This window comes from Chenopodium quinoa, unplaced genomic scaffold (genome assembly GCF_001683475.1).
Source record: "Chenopodium quinoa cultivar QQ74 unplaced genomic scaffold, ASM168347v1, whole genome shotgun sequence".
In the NCBI taxonomy this organism is placed as follows: Eukaryota; Viridiplantae; Streptophyta; class Magnoliopsida; order Caryophyllales; family Amaranthaceae; genus Chenopodium; species Chenopodium quinoa.
This window is the reverse complement of record NW_018745470.1, coordinates 1,650,240-1,672,676: the sequence shown is the minus strand read 5'-3', so window position 1 is coordinate 1,672,676 and position 22,437 is coordinate 1,650,240. Positions and strand designations below refer to the sequence as shown.

Here is a 22,437-nt window from a genome sequence, read left to right as displayed (position 1 = left end):
GTTTCAGCCATATCTCGAGTTCTACAGATCAGATTGAGGTGATTCAAGTTGGGTTGGAAACTAGACTTGAAGAGCTTTCCAATAATAGGTCGCACGCCTTCATACAATTCCTAGATTATGATTTACAGTCTTCCGAAATCGATCTTGCAAATCTGCCAGCAAGCGCCCAGCCATCGGGCGATGGTTTAGCCGCACAAACGACCCTTCGAATCTGCCTAGCCCGATGGAAAATCCATCGGCCGATGGTCGTCGTCGCAGCCCTTGATCACTCGACCATCGGCCATCCATCGGGCGATGGGTCGTGCGGGAAACTTGTTTTTCGTCGATCGTAATTCTCGCGACCAATTAAAAGACAGCCTTTGTTACTTTTATTTCCTTATTTTATTTTATCTATTTTATTTCATTGAGGATTAGGTTTTAATATAAATACTTGAGAGGATTTTATTTTCCTCTTTATGCTTTATTTTTCTAGATTAAACGCATCTTAGTTTTTTTTTTTCTCTCCATTGTTGAACCCTAGCTTTTCATTCTCCATTAATTCAATCATTGAGGTATTTTCATTCAATCTTTTGTTCTTTATTTATTTTAATAATTATGAATTCAAGTTTATTTATCTCTTTTATTTTGTTTATTTCAATTATGCGTGAGTAGTCATTTTCTAGGGTTAAGTGAGGGAAGCCATGTTTATACCATGATTATTTGTGCTTAATTATTCATAAATTTATGAATTAGGGTTTGAATAATTCCAATTGATTTGTGCTTTATTGTTTGATTCATGTAATTGGCCAATGTCATGATTAATTATTTAGCTAGTAAAAATTAGAATTAAAAGATCATATTTTTAGAGGCTTAATTACAATTGGCGAATTTGATTATGTTAGCGACCGAACTACATATGTTAATTCTAAGTGTTAATTCCCAACCGTAGTATTAACAAGTGCTTTAATTATTCGACCTAGTTTGTTTATTAATGGATTGTTTGCATTTCTTGGTTTGGTATAAGCATGGTGGACCGAACATGTGCCCTAGACTTTAATTTATCTGTGAACAACCTTATTTTCATTATTGTCATTCTTTAGTTAATTAATCATCAAATCACTCTTCGTTTATCGAAATAGTTTATAATAATTGGGCAAAAACTAATAGAACCTGTCTCCCTGTGGGATTCGACCCGTATTTGCTAAGTCTTTGCTAACAACAGACACCGTGCACTTGCAGTGTAACTTTTTATTCATCAATGTTACATGACTTTTTTTCATCAACGAATTAACTCTACTAAAAACAATTGAATAAAATTCATGTCACATTACTTTGTATTAATGAAATAATGTTACTCTATAAAAAAAAAAGGGAATTTAAATAAACTTCATTGTACACATAACAATATTATTAACATGATATTTTAATTAAGTGATCAATCAAATTTGATCAATTTTGTTTCAATAAAAAAAAAAAAAAAAAAAAAAAAAAAAAAAAAAAAACCATCAATCAATTTTTGTATCAACTTAATATCTTCCAAGTGTCATGTATGTAGATCGTGCGTCCGACACGAATATGTTAAGCAAGTTAAGTGTTCCTGCCTCCTAGCAGTTTGGTGGTGTTGTCAAAAGGCTTTCAACTCAGAATGTGTAATAAAAATATACTCTTTGAGTTTATAAGAGCATCTTGAATGGCAAGAGGCAAGGCTACTTTGATCAGGCAAAACTTCCCCAATTTTTACCCTCTTCTCTGATCTTGGTTAAGTGTATTTGTTATGTCAATTGATGTTTTATCATGTTATGCATGGAAGCCTGCTACAATATTTGTGGAGTCCTCGAATACTTGTAGCCTTCCAATTCATTCCTTACTCCATATTGCTTTAAAGCATGTTGGATCAGTTTGTAGTGATGCTGCTTCAGTTTGTAGTGCTGTTCCTGACTTCCTGCTTCTTTGTGTCCCTTCTGCAGCAAAGAATCCCATAACTGAGGATAGAGCTACCCAAGCCACTGCTGTTGTACCATTTTTCAGCCTTGAAGGGTCCATCTGTTTGGATTATGACCTGGAAGTTATCAAGTAGTTTTTGAAGTGTAAAACTAGAGTCCTTTGGCAATTTTCAATCCAGCTTAAATAAATTTCCATCATAAAAATCTCAGTTAAATACTTGTTGGGAGTATATTTGTAAAAAACTTCAAGTGCGTGTTATAACACTTGTCAGTGTCATACATACCAGTATACCACCCATGCCATATCCAGGAAGCAAACTTGGTATTGGAATTTTAGACATGTTCTTCAGCCTCGGTGGGGGTAATGGTAGAAAAACCCCTTGGATAGGCAGTCACATCATGAGCATAGGCCATTGATTTTATCAAATAGGACTGGCACCACATCTTCTCCCACGGTCCAGGGATCTAACCTTGCAGCATTAATAGCACAAAGAACTTTGGCATTGGTGCTGCTCCAGGATATTTGCTGACAGCAATTTGCCTATCATCTCTGCTGATATTTGAGAAAGATAGGTTAAATTAACCAGTAAAAAAAAAAAAAAAAAAAAAAAAAAAAAAAAAAAAAAAAAAAAACAGCACCATCCAACTCTGTATCATTCATTGAACACCAGCAAGGCTTTAAGAACATAATGGGAATCCCAGGACAGATAACAGGTACTGTTAACAAAAAGATTAACAAACCTTTGTTTTGCAGCTAACTCTAACTCTGAGGTCAACAAAGAGCTACATATTTCTATCAAAAGTATACATGCATGTCATGAAGAAATGCAACACTAGTTCAAGATTTTTTAAGTTTTTATGGAACTGTATCATCGCAAATAATATTTTATTTTTTAAAAAAAATTGTTATTTTTTCAATACTAAGAAACCCATATTCCCTATCCAATACATCTGTTTTTAGTTTTACTGGTTTACGACCTCCGCGCGTGCGAATCGGAATAGTTTTGTTTTGCATTTAATGTAAATGTGTAATTAATTTATTGTATTTTGACATAGTATGTGTTGCATCCACAAAAATTATGTTATTGTTATATATAGATCAATAATGTTGTTGTTGTTTATGTAGCAATAATTTTCTAATGTGAATGTTAATTATGGGGCGTTTTCCCTTTCTGTTTATCGCCTCTTCCTGTTTATGTAGCCCTTGTTTCTCTACCTCCTTTTCCCTTTCTCTCGTTCTCCCCTTCCTCTCCTCCTCTATCTTAAGTAACCCCGGACTGAGTATTTCTTCAAGTAACCCCTGAATGAACGCTCGGGTAACCGCTGACTAAGTAACCCCTGACCGAACTCTTTAAGTAACCTTGACCGAATTACTCAAGTAACCCCTGACTGAATTCCTTAAATAACCCATTACCTAGTAACTCGAGTAACCCCTGACCGAGTAACCTGAGTAACCCATAACCGAGTAATTCGAGTAACCCCTGTCGAGTAATCCCTCAAGTAACCCTTAACCGAGTGAACCTCTCGAGTAACCCCTATCTGAACCCCACGGTAACTCCTAACTGAGTAACTCGAGTAACCCCTGATTGCATAACTCGAATAACCCCTAACAAAATAACTCAAAAACCCCTGCCACACGGTGTGGCTTGCTGCACCAAAAAGTTGTTGTTTGATAATATATTGTTTGACAAAATAAAGTTCAAATAAGTGAGAAAAAATAAAACAATAATTGAAAATTATAAGTCGCACTTACTCCCCCTCTCTCTCTTTCTCCCTCGAGCCTTCTCCTTCGTTCTTTATTATTATATCATATATTCTTTCTCTGTCCTTCTCTCAGTCCTATTCCCTATTTATCACTCTCTTTATTTCTCTTCCAACCCCCTTGAATTTCTACAGTCCCTGTATATTTTTTTAGCCTCTCTCTATCTCATCCTCCTTCCTTCATAACCCATATTTCTATCCCTCCCACGTTTTCTAACTTTTTTTTCTCCCGGCCTTTACCCCTTCTTCTAGCCTACCCCTTATCTCTTTTGAACTGGTATCTCTATCTTTCAGTCTGCCCTATCTTTTATCCCATCTTTGTCTCTCTCTTCGAACCCTTCGCTTTTCTAGTTCCCTTTCTCCCTCTTAATGATTCTCTACATTTTGGCCCTTGTTTCTTTACCTCCTTATCCCTTTCTCTTCTTCCCTTCCTCTCCTCCTCTATCTTAAGTAAGCTCTGAACGACTAACCTCGGACTGAGTAATTCCTCAAGTAACCTCTGAATTAACCCTCAAGTAACTTGACCAAGTAACCTCTGACCGAACTCCTTAGATAACCCCTTACCATGTAACTCGAGTAACCCCTGATCGAGTAACTCGAGTAACCCATGACCGAGTAAATCCTCGAGTAACCCCTGATCAAGTCATCCCTCAAGTAACCCTTAACCAAGTGAACCTCTCGAGTAACCCCTATCTGAACCCCACAAGTAACCCTTGACTGAGTAACTCGAGTAATCCTGGACTGCATAAATCGGATAACCCCTAACAAAATAACTCGAGTAACCCCTACGATACGATGTAGCTTACAACACAAAAACTTTGTTGTTTGATAATATATGTTGTGACAAAATCGAGATCAAATAAGTGAGAAAAGATAAAACAATAATCGAAAATTATAGGTCGCACTTACTCCCTCTCTCTTCTCGAGCCTTCTCCTTCGTTTTTTTTTTATTATTATATCATATACTCTTTCTCTATCCTTTTCTCTTAGTTCTATTCCCTATTTATCACTCTATTTATTTCTCTTCTAACCCCCTTGCAATTCTCCTATCCCTATATCTTTTTTCTCTCTATTTCATCCTCTTTCCTTCATAACCCATATTTCTATCTCTCCTATGTTTTTCCAAAAAAAAATTCTCTGGCCTTTATCCCTTCTTTTATCCTACCCCTTATCTCTTTTGAAATGGTATCACTATCTTTCAGTCTACCCTATTTCTTAGCCCCTCTTCGTCTCTCTCTTCAAACCCTTTGCTTTCCTAGTTCCCTTTCTTTCTCTCGATGATTTTTTCGATTTTGGCCCTTGTTTCTCCACCTCCCTTTCCCTTTCTCTTCATTTCCCCTTCCTCTCCTCCTCCATCTTAAGTAATCTCTGACCGAGTAACCCCAAACCAAGTAATTCTTCAAGTAACCCTTGAATGAACCCTCAAGTAACCGCTGAGCGAGTAACCCCTGACCGAACTCTTTAAGTAACCCTTACCGAATTACTTAAATAACCCCTGACCGAACTCCTTAAATAACCCCTTACCTAGTAACTCAAGTAACCCCTGACCGAGTAACTTGAGTAACCCATGAATGAGAAACTCCTCGAGTAATCCTTGACCGAGTAATTCGAGTAACCCCTGATGAAGTAACCCCTCAAGTAACCCTAAACCGAGTGAACCTCTCGAGTAACCCCTATTTGAAACCCACAAGTAATCCTTGATCGAGTAACTCGAGTAAACTCTGACTGCATAACTCGGATAACCCATAACAAAATAACTTGGGTAACCCCTGCCACACGGCGTGGTTTAACTTTTATGTTAAATGTGCCATAATTCTACCACAATTCTACCATAATGTTTAACTTTTATGTTAAATGTGCTACTATTTAGATGACTTGTCCTTATACCATCCTCTAAAAGGCTTTGGCAACTATAGGTTGCACTTGATCCTTCTCTCCATAGCCCCTTCCCCTCTCTCACTCTCCCCTTTCGCTTTTATATATCTTGGTTTATCTCTAATGCGCGCGCTCCAAATGGTAAAACGTGATGTAGGACGTGCTTGTTAATAATAATGTTGGTGTTCTGATTTTTTTTTTTTTTTTTTAAATTGCATCTAAATGATTCATTAAGTTCAAATAAGTAAAAACATTTTCTAAATCAATGTTGGAAAATGGGAATGTCTATATATGGATATTAGATATAACAAGGAATTGAATTGATTGAAATTTTCATTTAGAACCAATATTCATTCCGAAAAACATCGAATGCAGATTTGAAAATTGATTTTCAAAATTTCAAAAATCTAATCGATATCCGAAATATAAAGGTTTGTATGTGAGACCGTGAGGTAAACATAACTTAACACTTAGTGGCAACATTGATGATTTTAATCATAGTTAGCTACAAGCTATTCAGCATTCACTTTTTATGCCTAACAAATTTGATATAGTTTGTAAGCGTTGTTGTTCGACCCAAAAGATAAAAGATTGTGAAAAATAATACAGTACTATGATACATTATGGAATAACTATGGAACGTATCACATTAATATACATAGAGGATTTGTCTATAGACTTATAGAGAGAGACAATATGCCAAGCATTCCTTGGCTTCTCAACTGTATCTGTCCAACCTGATTGATCGAGTCATGCCCCACATTATCCCACTTCCCTCCATGGCCTATAACAAGGGAGCTTCAAGCTCTGTTTCAGTTGTTGCATTGATGCAGCAAACTGGCCCAGGGTCTGAACTCACAGGATGCTCATACATGTAAAAATTACAAAGTTGTACTCATAAATTATGAGTAATAAACATATGGATATTAGCTGTAATGTGTGCTTTATGGGGCTGATATACACCTTTTATAACAACTAACAAGAATTAATTTCGTCTCTATGTATAAATTACAAGCATGATTATTATACACCCTTGCCCCATCTTATTCTTTTTACACCCAACGTAACAGATTCTCATGATTTGCATTCGAAGAGGTTTGATAAAAAGTCTAAATTGATAAAAGCAAAAAATCAGCAGCAGGAAACAGTTTTGAGCAAAATAATGATTTCATTGATAATTCCAAGTTCACTATACTGGCTAGATTTATTAAAAACTAATAGCAGGTCCAGTAGATACAATACTCGTATAACAATGCATAGCACTATATATTATCTGCAGACATTCAAGAAAGGAATGTATGCAGAAAATAAGCCGGAGTAGAAAGTAGAGATTACAAAAGTATTAACACTAAGAAGCACAAGTCACGGAAGATCCAAAACTGCAGGGAAATTCATAATCCTCATTCTTCAACGGTAATTTCTGTAATTAGGACTGTAAATGTAGCTCTCAGCGTATTTTACCAGGTTTTCTGGCTGTGGAAGCCGACTAGCCAAACCTACACAAAATAAGATGGATAGTCAGCGGATTGCAAGAACTCGAGAAGATCCAGGTATTTCTTCATATATCAGACAGTAAAAGTAATGGCTCACCGAGTTCATAAGCCTTCTCTGCTACTTTGGCAGCAATATTAGCAGATATATTTCTAATGTCTTTGTATGGCGGATAGATAAGTCCCTTCGCTAAGTGCTCTTTTGTAACTTGTGCAGCCAATGCCTCAGCTGTATACAGATTGAAAAAGAGTTACTTTTACTTATTCTTCGTCGAGAAAGATAACAAAAATCATAGGATAAAATGGTTTCAATATGCTTTACAAACATTTCTGAAAGGCCTAGTGAAAATATCTTCCAAAATAGGAAGAAGATGAGCTGATCAAAACTGGCCCTGTCCGACTCAGTCAGTGTTCACAGAATTTTCCTTCCTGGAAATGTCTGCTGGCCCAATTGATTGGACTTTTCATGGGGAGTATGTTACCTACTTCAGCCCAACCTACCCGATTTTATCAATTTTCAGCAGTACTTTCCTGGCCAAAATGCAGCCCGGCCTGATTTTTTGGACCACGGAACAGTCCATGATCAGCTCTACAAGAATAGTTGTAAGAAGAATTGCAGAGGCTATATGACTTTGGCTCAATCACAAATTAAGAAATAAAAATTTGTAGTTTAAACTTTTACAGTGTCAGTGGGGCACTTACAGGCAGCCAAAAGCATGTCGTCATGAACACGAATTGCACCGTACATTATTAGACCCAAACCAAAACCAGGGAATATGTAAGCATTATTTGCCTGCAACATGACAATTAAAGGTTAACTATCAATCTAGATAGAGAGGGTCCCTAAAAAAACAAGGCAGTGGATGCAGGTTAGACCTGGCCAGGAACAATATTTGACTGGATCAAATGGGCTTCCACTAGCAATATTGCTTTGCCCTAAATCATTTCAAAGAATAAAGCCATATTTATGTCAGTTTCATCTTGTAGAAAAGAAAGAATTACAGGTGAGAACTGAGAATTGAAAAGGCATACAAAAACGGTAATTTACCTTGCTCCATGTGTAGGCCTCCTCAGCATACATTCTGACTGTGATGTAGGATTTGATAGAGCAAGGATGAGTGGTTTCTGCACAGACAACCACATGAACACACCATGTTAATCTTACAACCAGATATAGCAAAACTGCGCCGTCCCAGATTACTTGGTATTACATGACCCATATTTGATCTGACTGAAATTTACCCAACATCTCAACCTGACCCAACTCAAAAATTAATGTCACAATGGACCCAAAAATGATCTGACCCAAAGCCAAACTAAGTAAATCATCGCAAAAATGTGGCCCCAAACCCAAAACATCTAAACTTGTGTCACCTCTACAAAAAAGCAGGAACATAAATGAAAGTAGAATGGTACCGAATTGATAGATGACATGGCTTCAACCACCTCCTTAGTGAATGTCTTTCCCTTTCCAGAAGTACCTATCAACACAGTGGGCTTGATTACCTGAGAAAACAAGGACACATATTTAAGTATATAACTTAAGTCACAAGAAAATCTCTTACTGATGTAATGCCTAATTAGTAGCCCATTCTTGTTCACCTGTACTGCTTCTAAAAGAGTTGTAAATACGTCGTTTTGTCATGGGAATCACCCCATGAGCTACAGAAAATTACTATGTGGACCGTATAATCAGAGCGTAAAAGACTTGCAAGATAGTAACTACATAAAGATACTTGACCGCAACCATTTATCTCCGTCTAAAATTCTGATAGGGTCCGTCAAGAAGAACCCGCCACTCCAAGTACCACCTCCGCCACCATCATCATCACACAGCGGGAATCTAGTTCCTCCATTATAACCAAGCAGTGGTGACTTCTCTTTACCTGCAAACAAATTTAAGAATCATGTCAATGGCACCCAAGAGTCCAAGACTATCAAATTTATAACTGATCACCCAAATATATATATTCAACATTCAAAGGCAACATGCAACCTATCTTTACATTTCCAGCAGGTCATGAAATACCTCAAGCAGATAGAGCCACAAATCAAACAATCATATGCATTTCCTTTCCTTAATAAAGTGCCCACATAGATATACGAAAGAGCCTTAATAACCATTGTTTTCTTTCTAAGCAAAAATTCAGATGGTGTTTCAAGAATCCTATCCAAAATCTCGGCCATTTCGTAAATTGCAGAAATGACAAATTTACCACTTAAAAATCTAAATTAAAACAAAGCATAAGCAATTTACCTAACATGCCGATCATCACTGTAAGCATCTTTTACAACAACAGATTCAGCATTCAGCTCATCCCTAATCTGTTTAAACAATGAATATTAACAATGTCAGACAGCAGATAATTACAGCAAGCGCAGCTAACTATGTAAAATAAACGAACCCCGAGCTGTGAGAGTCCAGTAGAAATCGAAAACAAGATAATAAAAAGCAAAGCATAACAAACTGCGCAAAACTAATACTGTCGTCCTCCCTTAACTTGTATAAAATATAAAGATTATCCAAACTATGGCAAATTGGCAATCACTGATAGTCAAAACTCTAAATTTCATAGATAATCACTGATAATTCGAATTTTAGAGAGAAGTCATCAAGAAATGGTGTTAATTAGGGTAACAAATTATCCCAAATAGCTCTGAAAATAGTGAAAAATCAATAAAAGCCTCCCAAATGAATAGTTTGAGCATAAACTCGAATCAATTTTCCAAAATCAAAAGGGTAACAAAATTAAAAGAAAACCCACCTCAAATTAATCATCAATTTCAATTATAACCATATATTATATAAATAAAAAATCTAATAGTAACCCAAACAATTCAATCAACCCCTTAAACCCCCAATTCATAAATTTGAGTACCCAAATCTCGAATATACTACCTCTGTTACAGGTTATGTGCAACGATTTGACATAAAGCAGAGAGGAAAAATGTCTAATCGTTGCACATAACCTGTAACGGAGGTAGTATAACAATTTGAGAAGAGAGATTACATTGAGGAGGTTGTTGAGGGTGATGAAAATCGGGAGGAGATTAGTAGAAGAAGAAGAAGAATGTCGCATCATAGTAGGAAGAGGAGGTGGAGGTGGGCCCCGGTGAAAGTCCATTCCAGGATGCTGTTGGTGCTGCAGAGGAAGCGGCGGGTGCTGCTTGTACTACGGCGGAGGATGCATGTGTGATGGTAGTAGGTGTTGCATGTGGTGCGGTGGTGGGTCTTGCGGTGGCAGTGGTTGGTGCTGGTGTTGATGTTGCTGCAGGTGTTGTTGTTGGGGCTGTTGTGGTTGCCGCTGCAGGTGTTGTTGTTGGGGCTGTTGTTGTTGCCGCTGCAGGTGTTGTTGTTGGGGCTGTTGTTGTTGCCGCTGCGGTGGTGGTGGAGAGAGAGAGAGGGGTGGGATTAACTGATTAAGAGATGGAGTTGAGATAAAATTGATAGAAAATGAAGAAATTCCAGATTATTAAGAGGTAATTATCAAGTTGATGAGAGAAAAATGAGGAAAAATTTGACAATTGTACCTGTAATTGTTCAATCGGAAAAGGGCCAAGCTGTATTTTTTCAAATTCTTCTGATTGTTCAGCCACCATACTTGGGTTTCGCTACTGGCTGCTCCATTATTCACGATTGTAAAGCATCCCACCTAAGAATCCATTTTGAAAAAATTTTAAGGCTGAAATTCATAAATTATGAATAATATCAAACATTTTAAATTAAAATTATCAAACCATGCACTTAAATCCCTCCAAAATCTCAAATACAACTACTGTAATAAAATGATTCACTATTAATTACAAACAATTCATTTGAATGAATCAGTATAAGAATATCATATAACATCTCAAAGCTTTAAAAAGATCAAAAACTGAAATCACTTATTTTACCAGTTTAATCAGCACAAACAATCCTTCTACGGCTTTATCAAATAACTATAAACTCCGTTCAATTTTGTTTTAACAAATTCAATCATCCAGAAACAGCTAGAAATTCATTGCATGTATCAAACATTGCAACAATTGAAACCTCAAAACTAAAAGAATTTTAATAAATGCCTTACATGTGAAGAAGTAACCCTAACTGGTTCGAGATCAGCATGTTGGACATAGAAGTCGATTAAGCTTTCTTGTTGCTGAACCGTCATAAAATGGGACATCTTCTGCTTACCCATCATAAGAGCTACGTAGTGGATGGCTATTTCCTTGTAAGGCAAATCAGGGGCCGTTGAGACAGAAAATCTTCCAACTTGATAAGCTGAGTCCAGGACCTGTAGGAAAAGGAGACAACCCAATTCTCTTTATAAAATATATAGTGAACATTTCATAATCACGCAAGAATAGAGCTTAAGATAGAATAATAGGTGAAGAATCCGATGAGAACAAAAGACATCAGAAAAGACAGTTCTCATTGCAAAGAATGCAATTGAAATTGATCTTAAGCTTCTAAATTTTCGTTAATTGCAATTCATTAAGGTCCAAAACACCAATGCGTATGAAAGCCAAAACAAAACAAAATTATATGACATAAAACCCACAACAGAATCCCAAAATCATCATTACAATTTCACAACCTTAATCCATATTCTGAGATAAAATGACACACAAAACCAAATTACACAACACTATCCAATACAATCTTCCAAATCTCTCATATTTTAAACTTGTAAAACCTCACTCAAAGGGACCTACTGAAGTTTAGTTTCTGTAAGAATTCACACTCTATCTGTCTATCACCTTACTATTAAAAAGAAAGTCAATCTAAAGAACTCCAAGTTATAACCTCAAGTTTCAAGCTCAAAATAAAAATAACACAATCAAACGATCAAACTCATTGTCCCACCAAGATAAATGCAACACAAAAGAACCCCAAGTTTCAACCTCAAGTTTCTCTAAACAGCACAAAGGTTAAATCCATTTCACTATAAAATGTAATGTGTCCTGCTTTTGACAGTATTTTAAGTGACTAAGATGCACACAGCCTTACCCTGTTCATTATCCAGCCATATCTTGTATTTTCGATTAATAGTTGGACAAGGAACAAAAACCACTGGCACAATAGCAAAAACAAGGCAGTCATCTTTTACAAATGAGATGAACTATGCAAAACAGCATTGTGGACTGAAAGGAAGCAGATGGAGATGGAGAGGGCAATTCTCCAAATACTTGATCAATTATGAATATGACTAACCACTAACACTCAATAAAAACAAGACCTTAGGAGATTTATCGTCATATTCAAGAACTTTGAACCTGATATTTGTGACTTTATTGACTCAAGATTAACCAAAATTGATGCTTTAACAAAAACACAAAAACAAAATTCCCAAAACACTAATACAACAACTGTTATCATAAATCAGTCAACTAATCCTAATCAATACACTTTATTAATGATTTAATTAATCTTATACTTCCTTCTGCCAAATTGCACCACAAATAGCCAAACCCAAGTGAAATCTCATTGCAAAAACTTCATTGCAACCTACAAGCATCTGTTTTAACAGCAACTATCTCAAATTAATCGGAAAAGCCGAGTTTTAATTTTTACATCACTCAATGTTCAAAGGTTAATTCTACCAAAACACTGCCCCCAAAACCAACACATCCAACAAGCATTACATTAGTTCATACCCGAAATCACAACATCAATTCAAAACTTAGATTCCGGTGTGATCAATGAAAATATTTTACAACTTTACAACCAAAATGAACTAACAATCAAATAACATGTAAGTATCACTATTCCATCAATAAAAAGAAAAACAAGGGTAGTTTGAGAACAATCATGACCACCCTGCCTACCTCCCACCACTTCCTCATAGGCCAGTATTTTCCCATTCTACAAAAAAGTTTCTGCAAAAAACTCAGAACAGAAATCCAATTCAACAACTGTAACCTGAAAGCTTAGTCAAAAGCATAAAGCTAAAAGCGTATATACACATTGCACACCAAAGATACCATATCACCATACGTGAGTGCACACAAACACACACGAGTTCAAATCACTAAACATAGACCAGTATGAATCCCATGGAAAAATAATCACAAATCGGCATTCCAATTATATGACTCAGTTATAGTTACTAATATCAGCACATTATAAAACAATTAACATCATGCCAAAGCAATATATGAGTCAATCTAATAACTTGGGTTCAATTATAATACATTCTTCATTATACTAAAGCTTTAATAAAATAAACAACGCATTCACAATATATATCTATATATTCATCATAATTTATCTGTAATTAGAAACAGTTGATTCACATGTTAATCAGGTAGCTTAATTTCAGATCCTCATTGTAGAGTTCACCTGAAAAAGAAACTAAGTGCGCATTAATAATGAGGAGGTTTAAAAAGGACGAAATAAGAAATTGAGGATTAAGCTGGAATCAAAAACAAAAACTTAAAACGGATTTTTGTTTTGTTTTTGGCTTTTTTTTTTCCATAACTGGATTAATATAAAAATCAACAATGAAGCTCAAAGTATACAGAAAGTAATAAAGAAACATCTACACAGCTTACTACCACTATATAGCAATTATTATTGCCATAAAAAAAATAATAAAAAAAAAAATTTTTAAAAATTGTAACTTTTGGAAAATATCATTTCAAATGCTAATTACTCCTACTGTCACTTGAATGAACTCAAATTACAATACCAAAGAATAAGATAGCAACGGTGCAAAAAAGACAAATTAACACAACCCCCACCTCATAAATATCCCAAATACAGAATTTCAGAACCAAATTCTAAAACCCAGAAATCCCATCATCAACTAATCTCATGAAAATCATATTAAATAACACAACCAAAAGACAAATTTAGTGATTTGAACAGAACCCAACAAGCAAAATTCCTGAAGACCTGAAGAACCAAAAAATTATCAAAAGCGGCAAATTAGATGCAAAAATTGATTTAAATGCGGCAAATTTAGACAAATAATTGAAGCATGAAACAATAGTATAATTTCAAGCAAAGACCTGAAGAACCAAAAAATTATCAAAAACAAAGAGCAAAAAAAACCAAATTGAAGATATCGAAACCCTAAATAAGCGTAAACCCCAAATTGACTATACATAATTCAACATTATAACCCAAATAACTGAGTATAAACCAATCAATCAAAAGAAAATGCGAAAATCAAAAGCCACATTTCACCAAAGACTCCCAAATCATCAAACCCTAAAACATAAAACCCAATAATTTCAAGATCAAATTCCCGATCCAATCAACATAACCAGCTCCAAATCCAATAAAAATAAAATCAACAAAACTTAGAATCAATTTGAAACATATCAAACCAAAATTACCTAAAAAAGGAGGGAGATCAATGACCATGATTCTGGGCATGCTCAAGATAACGAATTCCTTAAGGTTGTGTTTGGAAACTTGTATTTCATTTCAAATTATGGAATTGAAATCAAGAATTTGAAATTTTGCAATTCAATTCCAAATCATTTGTTTGGGAATTTGTAGAATTTCAATTCAAGAATTCATAAGCTGTATAAGAAGTTGATATGATGAGTCATTGCAATTACAAGTATATCGAAGTAAATTATACGAAGTATCAATTTGGTCAACTACCTATAAAGATTATGAATCTCAAAAGGGGAATTAAAACCCAAAAATAACATTACAATATAATATAGACTACTATTTATAATGATAAAAAAAATTAAAAATAACCAAACAAGTTGTTGCAATTGAAGCTTATAAACAGACATGCAATTGAAGGCAGCAATCTCAAAAAGACAGAATTTAAGTTTTCAATAACAATAAGAGAAGATCTTATATCTCCAAATTGTCGTATGATGCGTAGTTTTTCATATAGCAAATTAGAGGGATGAAGAAGCACAATAAGCTTTATTATTTGAACTCTAATGGCATCAACAATGGAGTTTTGAGGAGAGAGAAGATGAGGAAGACAAAAATGGAGGAGATAATTGCAGGACAAAAGTTGAAGATAAGAGCATCTTTTGAGAGTGAAGTCGCAAGCCCCAAAATATCACGACACAATTGCTGAATTGAATTTGAAATGACATGTTTTAAAGTTAAATTTGAAATTCCAAAATATAAGTTACATTTAAATGTGTGTGGAATTCATTTAAATACAATTCCAAATATTGTAAATATCCAAACAAGTGAATTGAGTTAAATACAGAATTTCAAATTAAATGGTTGTATCCAAACAGACCATAAGGTAGGAGAAAGATAGCATAGGCTTCACCTTGTCGGGAACTTCCTTCACTGTAACACCTCGAAGGTCGTTGTTGAATCTACGCCATTGTTGTTCGATGAGAGAGAAGGAGAGAGAAACGCCAGCAAGCAGAATAGAAAGTGATCACCAGCAAGCAGAATAAGGGAAAAATAGTACTTGAACATTTTGAGGGGCAAAATTGTCATCACATTATTACTAAGGAGTTTTCAACTCTCAAACTTGTCACTTTTAATAGTTATAGATAATATAATTGAGTTTTTGAGCACAACCAATGGAATTTGAAGTCGAGTTTAAGATAATTTGGAAATACAGTTGGGGCATAATAGTCTTCAATGATGTTCAATGAGGAAACAAAGAAACTAAAATTAAAAATTGGGGATTAAAAAAGACCAAATAATTAGCTAGGGATGGCACTCAAATCTTAGTAGAAAGGAATGACGACTAATTTGTTCACACGATGCTAAGAATAGATAATTACGGGGGGGGGGGGGGGGGGGGGGGCAGGAGGTGGTAGGCAGTGGCGCATAAATGAAAGGTTTATAATTGGACAATAATTTTTCCAGGTAAATGAGAAGGGAGCTGGGGAAGTAGGGAGGAGAGATGTGAATTCCATGAGGGAAGACTAAATTTTTTAGAAACATAATATAGGGAGCCAATAATATTGTGCCATGTGGCCAACTAACTTGCTAAACCAGTCAAGTCACCAGATCATTTTGAGAAGACACTGCTATAAATTAACATAGCTTAAGCATCAATACATGGCAGATAATAGGAGGATGATGATTTTTTGATTAATAAACTAAATTAGAGCACTATTGTACGATAATTCCACTTCCTAAAGGTGGATTCTCTCCTAATTTAGCTCTCTAAAGCTAACCCAAACATCCAACAATATTCAACATACTGATCTCTTCCCTAATCTTCTCTTATTTATAACATTTCTTCTCTAACTTACTTCCTAAACTTCCCATTGCTAGTTACATATTTACAAGGATTTTGTCTCAATTCAAAATAAATAAATAAATAAATATAAGGATTTTGTTTAAAATGCCCCTTTCCCCTAATATCACTTTATTGCAGACCCTGACTATTGTGGAATAACACAAATAAGGATTATTTTTTGTAGTCTGACTATAGTTGAGATAGCTATTAATTATTCCTAGAACAAATCTTTTAAGGGTAGAATGACAAAACATCATCTGGGAAAAGCTAGGCAATTCACCAACCTGTCAAAGAATGAAGTATTGCAATCCATCTCTAATGCAACTTCTATTGAATTTCTTCTATGCGACTGCAAAATATCATTGTGAACCAGGTTATAAAACATACTGAAGCCTGTATAAACTGTCTCTGATGGGATTATGGAATAATTGAGTTAAAATTGTCTCATACGGAGAGTAATGATCAAAAGCAGTTATCACAAAGATGATTTGTTTCCCCAGCCGAGCACCAGATAGTTCCATCAATATCGCAACTGATTGGTAAATTTTGGCACTAGTAATACTTCCCCCTTACTCCTCAAAACCCTCATAATCTATAACAAACACATCAAAATATCCAGCATCTTTCATATTCTCAGTTAATCCTTCCAGTATGGGATATATCTCATGTGATAGTTCCATGGATGAATCCCCTACCAAGAATGGTTCAAAACCACTTCCTAAATCAACCCAAGCACAACCTGGGGACTTTAGCAACCCTAAGTCCCTCATATATGTTCGAACTCTTGCCAGTTTGTCCCAACAACTAGCAGCAGCGTACATATTAGCAATTAACACATAGTACCCTGGATTTCTGGGCCTCAATGCCAACAGTTTTTCAGCTGCCCACTCTCCTAAATCTATATTCCGATGGATTTGACATGCCCCGATTAGAGTAGCCCACATATCAGCACTTGGTTCAAAAGGCATTGTTCTAATGATCTCTTCTGCTTTCTTAAGTAACCCAGCCCTACCAAAAAGATCCACCATGCATGCATAGTGTTCCAAACAGGGTCTTATGCCATACACACACCACATTTTTTCAAACAGCAACTGACCCTGAATCACAAGACCGGAGTGGCTACATGCTGACAAAACTGCAACCAAACTAATAAGATCAGGTTTGATTCCAGAACTATTCATCTCTTCAAATAGTTTCAATGCAACTTCTCCATCTCCAAGAATACCATAGCCAGTTATTAAAGAAGTATATGTAACAATATCCTTCCTAGTCAAAAAATTAAACACTGTTTGTGCCTCTGAAATCCTAGATGTTTTTGCATACATCTCCACCAGAGCATTCCATAATAGCAAATACTCACTGAAATCTTGACGCTTGATGATGAAGCAATGGAGTTCTTTTCCATGTTGCAGATTAGCTTCTCGAGCACACAAGGGAAGAATGCTGGCTACAGTAACATAATTTGGTCTAAAGCCACAAAGCAACATTTCCCTAAAGAGAAAGGAGGCTTCTTCATATTTTCCATAATGTGCATAACCTGAGATTATCGAATTCCAAGAAATTATATCCTTTTCTTCCATTTGTTGGAATATAACATGTGCGTGTCTGTGATCTTGACACCAGGCATACATGGTAATTAGTGCATTCTGAACATTTAGAAAATTAGCACAGCCACCACGGATAATAAAAGCATGCATCTCTTTCCCTGTTTTTATAGATCCTATGTGAGAGCAAGCGCTCAAGCCACTGGCCATTGAAACAGCATCCAACTTAACAGCACAAGTTCTCATTTGAGAAACCAAATCAAGTGCTCTAACATAGTTTCCAGTTCGCAAACATCCACCAATAATGGTGTTCCATGTTATAATGTTTAATTCAACATCCTCAAGCCGCATCTTCTCAAACAGCACAAATGCTTCTTCCCACATACCCTTGGAAGAATATCCAGATATCATAGAATTCCATGAATATCCATCCTTATTGGGCAAGTTATCAAACAAGACACGAGCAACGCCAACATCGCCACATTTACCATACATGGAGATCAATGCATTTCGAACACAAATTGACTCCCCATAATTGCTGACCAAAATGGAGCTATGGACTTCCTTACCAAAACCAAGATCTAATTGCTCACCACATGCCTTTAGCACAGATGGATAAGTAAATTCATCCGGTCTGATACCAAAATTCAACATTTGTCTGTAAGTACACAGAGCTTTATTTGAGAGTCCATTTCTTACATATGCAGATATAAGGATATTCCAAACCAAAGGATCCAAAACACTAGATTTTTCAGCTATCAAATGTGCCTCAGGCAATAGATTAAAAGTGGAGTATAAAGTGACAAGCTTAGGCAGTAATAGACTATGTTGATCAAGACCCAAACATATGATCTGGGAATGGAGCTGCCTACCCTGTTGAAGTGACTTGTGTTTTGAACAAGCTATAAGTAGGGAATATATTGGCTCTAAGATTTGATCATGTGCGGTGAAATGAAATTGGATCAAAGAGAAGGCTCTAAATGCTTTACCGAGATCACCATGACTAATGCATTCCTTTAGAGATGTGAGAAAAGGATGAAACATCAATCTTTCCGCAGTTTCAAATGTTTTTGATGCTCTTCCTAGAGTTTCCAATAACAGCAACTAATTTGTTGCACCCAGTATGTTTGATATTTTGTTTTCACTTAACGTTCCAAGGTAAAAAGGGCTCAATCCAGAATATAAACAACTCTCTAGGAGACAACCATGAAGGAGAATGTGGCATACACAAGGAAAAACATTATTTCCAGCAGTAGGTGAAACGCACTCCTCATACTAAAACTCTTTGTAGTTGACCCTTCAAAAGTAAATTAACTTTTACCTGCAAACATATTAGCGAAGTTAGACTGACAATATATGAGAAAAACGGCAGGATGGAAGAGCAAACATTGATATAACAGTATTAAACTCCTGTCATAAACAAATAAGTATCTCTCTTAGTGCCAGTCACAAAAGAAACTTAACATTTCCGCTTTCCTTAAGATAAAAACATGTAGTTCTTACTTCTTGACTTCCTCATTATATTAGAAGATTCTTACCAAAAATCACATTCTTTGCAAAAATAAGGCTGCTAGAAAAAATAAAGTTGCAAACAGCTAGCAATCATATTCAAATAGTACTTCTTCTCTGTAAGAAGCAAAACCATTGCTTCTGGAAAGTAAATTCAGCAAATAATGATGATATGAATTATAACATGGAACTTACCAAGTTTATCTACAAGAGTAGATAAAACACTACCCTGGCATCATACATTCAACAGTTCTCCAAAGTATTAGGAAAAAAATAAATGTTAGCCATACACAAGAGGAAAATCAACAATTAAGGAACTCTCATCAAGAAAGCTTCATCCACATAACAAGATTTCTTACACCCTTGAGTATTATTCTCCAATATTGTGGCAATAAAAGAATACGGAAAAGAAGAGCTATCCAAACTTTATACACCACCATACACTAAATAGCTCAAAGCAACAAAGCTCAACACAAGTCGCAAAATTAACAAAGCGAATGACTATAACCTGAGCAGCATCAAGCAAGCAAGCAAATAGACCAAAAAAAAAGGCCCCCTAAAATTGCTACACAAATGAGTCATAAGCAACTGTTATTACTACATGCATCAACAATGACTCATTGAGTACTATTGCTCAAATGAGACCAAAAACAGACAACCAAAAAAATAAAGCAAAAAAATAAAGCAAAGCCAGTGAATTATCAATGTGATTGAATCTAAAACAAGATGCAAAGAACACTTCAAAATCATAAAAAAAAAAAATTAATACTTGGTAAGAAACTGGAATTGAAATGCAACTAACTCATTCAGATTACCACAAGTATAGATTGCATGTACCAAGAATTAAGATACAACTAACAAATTGATGATAGAAATGAAAATCAATGGCAACCTTAAAAACGAACTAACATTTCATTTCAAATAAGGGTTTATACTGACGATTAATTAGACAGCAAACCGCAGCAGCTATATCAAAACAGCACGGCTTCTTGCAAGCAGGATCTCCTTTAAGGGGCCAATGGGTACAGGAGTCAAATGAATCCCTACCTCTTGTCCTCTTCTCTCTATCTTTGATGCAGGGAACAAAACCAATGGCCTTGTGTAATTAGTTAGGTCTGATTTTTTTTTTCTCTGTATTTTTAATCCTTTTATCTTAGTAAATAGTTAGGTCTGGTTTCTTTATTTCTTTAGCTAAGTTTTTTTAACCTTAGTTTAGGCCTAAGTTTTATCTAGCGACATAAGTAGTATACTATCATTAACTTTTGGGATTGGCCTTTATGAACTAGAATCGAGAATCTGAGAGTGTTCATATCAGTCAACAGAGCATGGTGGTCTACTGGTCTGCTCCCTTTTAAGGGCTATCGGGAGTTTTCTTTGGCTAGGCCGGGGGTAAGCTATTGTGTTGCCACGGTAGGACTACGGCTAGGATTTCAAATTTCATGGCTTCATGGTGTTCATGTTTCTATTGCTTTCTTATATCTATAAGTTGTTAAATACATCTAAAAGGGTGATCCAGGATGGAACTTCTTGAGGTCATGGTTTTATTCCCTAGTAATAGAATTATAAATAAAAAAATAAATAATAATTTATTTGAAATGTCACTTATTTCATCACATTCTATACATATGTTAAGAAATATTCTTGTTGTGTTCACGATTTCACATATTATGGAACCAATTTACAGCTGTGTATACAGTGTATAAGAAATGTGCTAATGCGATAAAGGTAAGACATTTTTAAAATATCATAGAGGAGATACAAAAAGGTTTACAGCAGATTATTTTTCACCAGAATATTACGCTTGTATTTCCACAGCCATTGTGCATGCATCATCCCTACACTTTGCGCCAAGGTTATACGATTCCTAATGCATTTGACCTTATTAAATACTGTCTGAATATAACACCCTAAAACAAATACTTATGCATATAAGTATCTAAACCACCATTCAACAATTGAATTTCCATGTCAATACACTCTAAACAACTAAATATTTATACAAGCCATTCAAGAAAATGCAGTTTCAGCATTAAAATATACAAGCACACTAAACTAATCCAAATTGGCCGTTCCAATAATTGTGGGTAACTACATCCAAAGTTCGATCTTCACATTTGTAAGAAAGTTAAAATCAACAACAATTAAGCAAGGCAACTAAGCAGTAAGCAAGAGTAGCTTTATGAAAGTTCAACTCCAAAACTAAGTTAGCTAAGAGGAATTTAAAGATAACTTAAACCCCAGAAAAATCAAAGTCTAAGCAAAGTTACTCGGCTCTCGATTCCAATTCCACAGATTGCAAACATAATTATCCAATAATTTGACAACCCCACCTCAAAATTGCTCAATCATATGTTCCTCAACATTTATGAAAACCCCATTTCTATTTTTCAATTCCCAAATCATCAAAAAAAAAACTAGCACAAATACAAAGATTAATAGGACATGAAAAAAGATTAAATTCATTTAATAAAAACAGAAATTAAAGATATAAATTAGCGAGAAAATAATTACTGACTTGGAGTTTTGTAGATGATGCTTCATCAAACGGACACGGTTGCTCCCCGGAGTTATTGTAGAGGCCCTCTATTCGCCCCAAGAACAACCGTCATGAAGGCGATTCTGGAGAAAATAGTTAGTTCCAACTGAAGCTAACTGGTCGTAAGAACTAAGAAGTCGGTGTTGAGTAATTTAGAGTATGAGACAATTTTGGAGTTTAATTAAGCATAGCAAAATAATTAGAAGCAAATTAAACTCGGTTTAAAGTGAAGACCTCGGTTTAGAGGGATAAGCAAGGAGAAGTAGGGAAGCAAAGCTGCCCTGTCTTCTGCCGCCGCCTCGGGTCTGGGCTGCTTGAAAGTGACGGTGTTTTCTTCTTGGTTGATGGCAGTTTATCCGTGACTGTGCTGGTTTATTATGCTTCTATAGTTCTATATACTCGCATGTGTATTTTAAGAAATATACAAACACTAGAACCGGTCTACAATAACTTATTGTAGACCCGACTTTTTAGTATATTTTACGAATGTGATTATATCATACGAAATGTGATTATATTACTACAAAAGTGATAATATCATCGTGAAACTGTTATGTAACTGTATCACTTAAAAAGTAAATTTATCATTATAAAAAGTATTAAATAGTAAATTACATCATTCAAAAA

At 35.4% G+C, this 22,437-nt stretch overlaps 1 protein-coding gene and 1 long non-coding RNA gene across 20 annotated transcripts; both read right to left on the bottom strand.

The window, feature by feature from the left end:
- Positions 1-7,216: 7,216 nt before the first annotated feature.
- On the bottom strand, positions 7,217-7,839 carry LOC110715103. The gene is made up of 3 exons (XR_002510235.1): positions 7,751-7,839; positions 7,550-7,637; positions 7,217-7,277 (listed from the first exon to the last, which is right to left on the bottom strand). It is a non-coding gene; the product is annotated as an uncharacterized LOC110715103 (long non-coding RNA).
- Positions 7,840-8,130: 291 nt separating this feature from the next.
- On the bottom strand, positions 8,131-22,185 carry LOC110715102 (pentatricopeptide repeat-containing protein At1g71490-like). Of its 19 annotated transcripts, XR_002510223.1 has the most exons (11): positions 21,790-22,185; positions 16,672-19,086; positions 16,506-16,570; positions 15,289-15,337; positions 11,116-11,322; positions 10,580-10,701; positions 10,060-10,464; positions 9,306-9,373; positions 8,651-8,934; positions 8,465-8,554; positions 8,131-8,173 (listed from the first exon to the last, which is right to left on the bottom strand). XR_002510223.1 is itself a non-coding variant. In XM_021893681.1 (2 exons), exon 2 carries the CDS (start codon positions 18,807-18,809, stop codon positions 16,791-16,793), a length of 2,019 nt encoding a protein of 672 aa, XP_021749373.1. In that variant the 5' UTR covers positions 18,810-19,086; positions 21,790-22,185; the 3' UTR covers positions 14,568-16,790. The 19 variants fall into 19 exon arrangements, 1 of the variants encoding a protein (XP_021749373.1); XR_002510219.1 differs by having other exon boundaries at positions 16,506-19,086; XR_002510222.1 differs by having other exon boundaries at positions 15,289-16,570.
- Between the last annotated feature and the right edge of the window lie 252 nt (positions 22,186-22,437).

Excerpts from the sequence above, each read along its gene's own strand:
- LOC110715102 (XM_021893681.1), bottom strand. The coding sequence starts at position 18,809 with ATGTTTCATCCTTTTCTCACATCTCTAAAGGAATGCATTAGTCATGGT.